Below are 8,133 nucleotides of genomic sequence, written 5' to 3' on the forward strand. Positions count from 1 at the left end.
TTGTAATATACTATATTTTCTCCTGCGCCAAAGGTGTCCCTTGTCCAAAATTACCAATTTCTCTTAGAAATTAATGTCATCAAATATGTCCTATTTCAACAACAAAATTTCCATATATAAGACAAGAATCTGCTAACATTATATATTTGAATCTGCTGTGAAAAAGCTAATTATTATACAGCATATTAATCTTTATATTTTTCTAAATAAATTTACCCTGCGAGTAATTAAAAAATAATGATAGAGTAATTTGTAAAGAATCAAGTAATCTGACAATGACATGCTTTAATTTCATTTTTCTTTTAAAAGAAAAACACAATTCATAAGAGAAGGCATAAGAAAAAGCAATGCTGTGAATGCACTTAGTAGCATGACAGTCTCACTTTGTCACGGTAAAATTGGAGAATGCTTCAAAGAGAAACAAAAAAAGGGGGATGATACATAGCATCAACATTGGTTAAAGGATTCTTTGATAAGAATGATAGCATCCATGAAATTCTAACCAAAAGTTTCATATACAGATGCATTATAACAACTTCTGGAGCCAAATTAACCACCCCGTGCTTCTCTCCTCGTAGCATCATGCAGTATTTCAATGTCCACCCCTTCCGGAGGCAATTGCACATATCTCACCACTGACCCTCTGATGAAGCAGTTTCTCACAGAAAGCTAACATCAAATATAAACATGTTACATAATCATCAAGAGGGGTGCATGCAAGATGGATTAGAATCTACAATTAAAACAGAATTGGCAGGTAAAAGAATAATAAGCTGTAGTCTTAGTGCATTCAATATATTGTTCAGATTTACGAAATTGGTACAAATCGTTAATTCTACAGTTAGTTTGATTTGGTACCCAAAGCTATCTTCCCAAATCCTATTGCAATGACATCCTCTGAATGAGTATCTCTCATTTCTCAATGATAAAAGCAGCACAACTTTGTATTTATTGTATCTTCCATAGAGAAGAATCTTCTCTGGTTCAACAACATAACACTTCAACATTGCGATATTCTATTTTTTTTATTAATGGCAATCCTCGGTAACATAAGGTGAAATTAATAGCCTTAAAAGACAGTCAATAACATATCAACTAACAAATCCTAACAGACTTTTCCAATTTCCAGCGTATGCAAGATAGAAAACACTTCAACCTATTTATAATCTTTTAATTATAAGCATAATAAAACATAACGGCAGTGAGAATGGTGAACACATCAGTAGGCATTAGGCCCCCAGTCAAATCCTCAAATTCCCCCTACTTCAGTCTTGTGCCCATTTTCAGTGGATGTAACTGAACATTACCAACTTGACTATGGCTTCTGGGCCATAATATACACCACGAATTAACTTATCAGGAGCAAACAGGCCCACATAAATCTTCAGTTTGAAACCATCTATAATGGTATGAACTTATGTGCAGGCATGTAGAAAAACAGCGAGAAAAAGACTTGTTAACAAAGAAACAGATGTTGGCTAAAAAAAAGAACCAAGTAACCTAACAATATATAACCACAAACTTCAAGTTCCTATAAGAGCCAAGTAGACCTACAAAACTCCACTGTTCACTTGGGCAAAGTGCGCAGTGGCTAATATCTAAACCTAGATATCCTAAATATTTTATCAAACCCTATTTTATATCGAAAGAATTGTTAAACCACTATAGTCATAACATAGAAAGCATGTTCCGTAACCGCCACTAGTTCAGTGAGGCTCAAGTATCAGTATTTGAGTAATTGTAATAACTAGCAAGAATGTAATGGGAATTCAGATCTTAATGCAAAAATTGAGCACAAGCATGAATTAAATTCAGGCATTTTCCTAGTTATTTCCCTCTCATTAGTTACTAAGAAGAATCTGAAAATTCACTAAGATTGCAATCAACAAATAATGATTCCTCTTTTTCTATGTTATTACTTTTATTTAGCAAAAAGACCACATATCCAAATCACATGAACAATGTAATTATGGTCTGCATCTTCAGTCACAAATAACCAAATTTTGGTACGCAAATACACAACTTAACTCGTGCTTAAAGCATAACTCTATTATTTAAGGTGTCTGTGGAAAAAGGCTTATTATATACAAGTTATTTTGACATATGAGAATACCTTATTTAAGCTTTTTTAGCGTATTTCAAAATAAGATTATCGGATAAGCACTTAATTAAGGTGTTTATCCAATTGAACCGTTAATCTACATAGAAAAGGAAAAGCCTAGAATAGCATACCATGTGGGGATACTTGTCTTGATCAACAACACGAGTGTTTTCGAGTTTGATGTTGAGGTATTGATCAACGGAGTGCAATGTGCCTCTGATGGCTAAATCGTTCTTCAGTTCAACCGTTACTTCTCGTCCAACCAAATCCTTGAAGTATGAGAAGAACAACTGCAACAACAAATAATAAGCATTGAGGTGTAACAAAGGAATATATGTCAGAAATTGGAAAAGAAGATGAAGAGGGAAAGAAACCTAACCATTTTGACAGAGAGAACAAGAATCACAATTAGAAAAGGAAAATGAACTCAATTGCAAAGAAAATCCGACACGGGCCATATCAACTTATATATTCGATACGGGCCGGATCCTTTCATCTAATATTGCCCAACTTCATTTTTTTAGATACTTTTCTTTTTCACTGTATAATTTAGAACTACTCATTTATTAACATGCTCTTTTAAATATGAGTATTTCTTCTTTTCCGTGTAAGTATTTTTTTACGTTGTGAATACCCATCAACTCAATTCATTTATAGGTTAATCATCATTAACTCTTAAACAAAAATATTATAGACGAACGATGAATGATATTGCCAACTTCAATTAATTTGTAACAATGACACGATAACAATGAAAAAATCATCACAAATAAATTGTAATTTGATATTTGCATAACATATTCATTAAAATCTGCAATTGATAAAATTTACTCTCTTATTTGTTTGAATGGGTAATTTGTGTGGCATAAAGACAGAATCAATCATTAATCATATGTTCATCCTAATCTTTATTCAAACTTCAATTCGCAAGGATCTCATTGCTCCATCCATGTCATATTACAAGCTATGACTAAATTTATGGAGGTGGTTGGTTCCAGTCATATTGAAAAAAGATCAATTATCCCCATTTCTGTCCTATTTTCCTGTTCCGATCTAATAAAAAATGACATTTTATTACCAAAAAAAATTCTAAAAATTTAAAATAACATATTTACATTACTAAGAAAAACTTATTGGCTAGAAATATGGGAATATATTCATTTTGGAACAAGTCACATTACCCATACCTACCTGCAGTCACATCCCAGGGTCAACCATTCAAGATCTATCCCTTGCGGATATCACACAACTTTATCTTTTGCATCATAGCTTAGGGGGCACATTTGTTGCTCTACTTTTTATACCACTCCATATACCATCACCTCTGATTGGTTAAAAAAATTGTTTAAATTAAAATTATAATTATTAAATATTATTTTAACCAATCATATCTTATGACATATGAAGTGACACAAAAGAGTAAGACACTAGAGGTTGACTCTATTACGTATAGCTAATCAGTTTAAGTTCCATTTTACATTTGTGGCGCAGCACGAGGAAACCAGGCGTTGTGGTGGCCTAGGCAGTGCAAAATATTCATATTAATGACGAATGACGTCATCCCTTTTTTTCACCCAAAACTCAACTAACTGATTAATATTCCACTCAATGCTCACCAGAAGCAATCAAGTGAAATTGCAAAAGGAAGGCTAAAAAACAGACAACAGTCAACAATATTTTCAAACAGATGTTTTACCAATAAAGGGGAAGAATAAAGATTACAAAAACCTCTGGACCAACACAAAAACAAACTAAATTTACAATTCCTACACATGAAAGTAAGCTAAGAAAATTAAAAACTTCATCTAGTGCTATAAAACCATATCATCTCCCCTCAACCTATGGGGGGAGGGTTGTACAGAAGAGTGTTCATGAGTTCAGAGTTCACATTATAGCCTTTGTTTCACCCGTCTTCCATTTGTGTCGCTTCCATCAAGTATTGCCTCGATCCTGTGTTTGCACATGAAATCGGAATGCTCAGTAAATCTAGCCACATACTCCAATAGCTCAGTCAGAACAGGTGGGCAACTTTCCTTCAAGTACTCAAAACCATCAGTTTGCATCACAGCTGAAGAAACAAAATGGAACAAAATACTTCACTTTATGGTTATAGTTCTGGATAAAGAATAAAAACACAAAAGCATTAAAACCATCCTAAATCCTTAATAAATGATGAATTTAAGAATTAAGAGTAAAGAATTCCTAGGTCACTAAACTAAATTTACATAGAATAGATTAGTTGTGCATCTAAAGTAAAAGTAAAAATCTCATCAAAAGCAACAAAAGGTGAATCTTTCATAAGCATATTTGGATTCAGGTTTAAAACGGAGGGCATAATAGTGAGTTAGTCAATTTATGACAAGCATAACTATCAGCAACAAATTAACTTTCAGTTATTAACGTGATGACTTCCAGAATTTTTTGGTACAATACCTTCCAGGCCTTTTTAATGCTCCAGTTACCCCTTAGTTGCATTATTGTTTTGCTATATGTACAAAAACACAAAAAGTTCAAAGGGAAAACAAACCTTTGAGATTTTCAGGCCTTGCAATAAATTTGAGACAGACTGCTTTTAGCTGGAAACAATGGTGCTGCTCTGCTAAGGCTAAAGTTGTAGCCACAGTATTTATGGCAACATCTCCACAGAGACTTTCTTCACACATCAGCCTAAGCCTCTCTAAGCCATATCGATCAGCTGCCGCTAGCAGATGCTGAGCCATCAAGGTAGTTGCCCATTTTGAGTTCAACCCAGTAAGCTCTTGCATGTCAGGTAGCGAGTCCCAGTATATAACATGAAGCAATGCCTGCAAAAAAGAGGAATATAGTTGGGCACAACAGACAAGTTGCCCATTCCACATGCATATTGATAAGTTTAATTTGTTGAGCTAAAAAACTTGGTGAATGTATAATCCCATTACACACAAACATTGCATTTAGTATTTGTATGTAAGTGCATGGAGTAAATGACTGATTGAGAAAACATATATTTTTATTAATACACATATAGACTATTAGAAAAATTGCCTGGTTCATTCATACACAGTACTTACTTGCATGGGATTTAAAAAACATATTGTTTTTGAAGAACAATTCAAGAAATACAGCACAGTTGGTCATCTAATTCATTTGCAATAATATTGGTGAAGGGAAATACTCCAACAATCATGAGGCACAATGTGTATATCAGGGCATAGAAACAGAAATGATAACCAAAACACTTTTGCAGCCACATTACAAACATTAAAAAAAGAGGAAGCACAAAGAGCATTTATTCAAACCTTGAAAACTGGAGCCTCCATGTCTTCAACTTTTATACATTGGGTATTCTGATCTTTCATAGGACCAAAGAGTTGGGCTCTGAAGACAAGCGAGCGAGCTGCAAGTACCAATTTATGAGCAGCGAAAATTTCCCCATTCACTTCAAAACTCACATCACTACCTTTCCCACTTTCCATTAGCTTCCCAAAATGCTGACCCATGTTAGAAGGCGGTACTGCTATGGAGTATATTTTAGGGCCCTCTGTGTGTGACTTCACAACACCGACACTACAATTAACACTGAGGCAATCATCTTTAAGGTAGTCTGATGTCTCTAGTGCTGTCCTCTTAAAAAACCGCTTGTAACCCCTGCAACATCCCATTTTATACAATTAGCCTTTGCCAAACTGATCACTTTCTCTTGTCACAAAAAAGCTCCATAAATATATGATGACTCCAAGAATGTATTTGACCAAACTAAAATCACACATTACAACATTTTCTCACATATATTGGCATACAAGTTGAAAGGCAACCAAGCCCACAATTAATCTTAAGGGTTGAAGAAATGATGAACCAGAGGTATTCTCTAGGTGCTTGCAGTGACGTTTTCCGAATGTCATAATCTAGTGGAAAACAACAACACCACACACACCTAAAAAACAATGCCTAATTTTGTCCCTTGAACAATTAAGCTTTAATTTTACTATCAATACAAGTGTGTTAGATGACCAACCAAAATATATAACAACACCTGATTTATGATAGGGTGTTACATCATAGTTCAATCCACGTAGCAAACCAACCTGGTGGGATTAAAGCTTGGTTGATGTTGCAAGTATGTAACAAACATCCCGAGAAACTATCATTCACTCCAAGAAAATATAGGATGACCATTGTAGAACGTTTAAAATTTTCCATCATCCGCTCTTCAAAATTTCACAGATAAACACTGTACACATAATGGGTGGGAACTTAACCTTGTATCCCACATACTGAAAAGTGAAAACTATAAATGATATACATTGATATATTCAATTAAATCAATATATTGATTAAACTAATGAAATGAGAGTAACTCTTACATGCACACTCGCTTACTCTACACAACCAACCAAAATTTTAACATAAAAATAATTGCAGGAAGATACTGTCCTCGTCATTTCAAATTGTTATTTTAATCAATTAATGAACATTTTGATTGGTGATGCCTAAGCAAGATTAATTCATAAAATTAAGGAAATGAAGATCATACTTTTAAATCAACAAAAAAATCAAAAGAATTCAATATCAATATTTAAGAGAAAATAAAAAAAGAACCCACCACATGCTGCCACGATATTTCAACGTATAAGGCCCGCTCTCAAGAGTCCTCTCAAAATGGCTATGAACCTTATGCCTCTCTTTCCCACTCTGATCCAAAAGGGTCAATTCAAACAGAGCCCTAACATCGGTTCCTTCGCTTGCAAGCGCGATGAAGAGCGAAACGTACGTAGCATCGTCCTCAGTGCTCTTCCCATCTGGGTAGAAATAGATCGCCCAATCGTACCCTCCAACAGAGAATGTTTCAGACGCTATGTATTTCCCGATCCCAATTCCCTTCGATAGAGAATACCCAGTGATCTTGAATTGGTGGGACCCTTTTACCGTGTCGGTTATCGAAGTCGACGACGTCGTTGCGGGAGCGGAAGAAGGTGAAGGGAAATATGAATTGGAGGATGGCCTCGAGGTTTCTCTAAGAATCTTACCCATGCGAAAGCCACGACAGATGAATAATCAAAATTTGGGTTGGATAAGAGAATTGTTCAGAATCGAAACCCGATCGAAGAAAACTGCTACCAATTGGTTTCGCTAGAGCTGGGGAATTGGGTCAAAATTGAATCTTGTAAGGGAAAGTGAGGGTTTGATGAGAAAATTTGATCGAATTGGGGAAAATGAAATATCTAGGGTTTCGATTCTGAGAGAGAGAAAATGAACGACAAAAGAATGGTGAAATGGTGATGGCATTAAATAATTTAATTTCCGACAGTGGAAATTGGTGTGAGAATGACGCGCCTAAGCGCGTGGTCGTGATCTATCTGTGTTCTATTTTGGGGAGTCGTGTATCATAAAGTGTAATAAAATCTGAGAAGCAGAGCTGTTACTATATCACGATGCAAGGTGGTTCGGCGATGTTTTAGTGGCCATTATTATCTGTAACAGATCTCATCATGTCATTTTAGTAAATTTCTCAGATTTTAGGAAAAACGTTTATTTAATTATTTTATTTATAGTACTTAATAAATAAAAAACAAAAATAATCGCCACAGCATATTATAATTTGTGATTCTATATTTTGTCTTCATTATCTTCTTATTTCTATAAAAAAATTGTATAACATTATCTTCATATTTTGTTATCATCTTCTTATTTTGAAAGTGTATTTCAAAAATTGAATATTACATCAAAAAAGTATTTGATATCAGTCGAATAAATTCAACCATGAATTACAAATATTTGATACCAAAAAAAGTAAAAATACTCCATATCAAGCTAGTATATATATATATACTTATATATTATATATAAAACCAAAATATGGTGTAATTTTCACTTTCTATTTTGTCATTCACATTATTTAACTTTTACAAAAAAAATCATATAATCTTACTTAATCATCACCAACACATTAATTAACCACATTTCTCACCTTAAACTATACATTATCATAAACACAAAAAAATTATAATATAGAGTATACTAAATGCAACAAATATATTCTAAATATAAAAAAT

General features: G+C 33.9%; 1 protein-coding gene across 2 annotated transcripts; it reads right to left on the bottom strand.

Annotated features, from left to right (window-relative positions):
• On the bottom strand, window positions 266–7,473 carry LOC109336281 (sm-like protein LSM2). 2 transcript variants are annotated; one of them, XM_019572786.1, is made up of 6 exons: window positions 6,684–7,473; window positions 5,380–5,728; window positions 4,629–4,905; window positions 4,009–4,169; window positions 2,233–2,391; window positions 266–669 (listed from the first exon to the last, which is right to left on the bottom strand). In XM_019572786.1, exons 1-6 carry the CDS (start codon window positions 7,109–7,111, stop codon window positions 550–552), a joined length of 1,494 nt encoding a protein of 497 aa, XP_019428331.1. In that variant the 5' UTR covers window positions 7,112–7,473; the 3' UTR covers window positions 266–549. The 2 variants fall into 2 exon arrangements, with proteins under 2 accessions (XP_019428331.1, XP_019428330.1); XM_019572785.1 differs by lacking the exons at window positions 4,009–4,169; window positions 4,629–4,905; window positions 5,380–5,728; window positions 6,684–7,473 and adding an exon at window positions 2,481–2,542.

Source organism: Lupinus angustifolius, chromosome LG20, assembly GCF_001865875.1.
Source record: "Lupinus angustifolius cultivar Tanjil chromosome LG20, LupAngTanjil_v1.0, whole genome shotgun sequence".
NCBI lineage: Eukaryota > Viridiplantae > Streptophyta > Magnoliopsida > Fabales > Fabaceae > Lupinus > Lupinus angustifolius.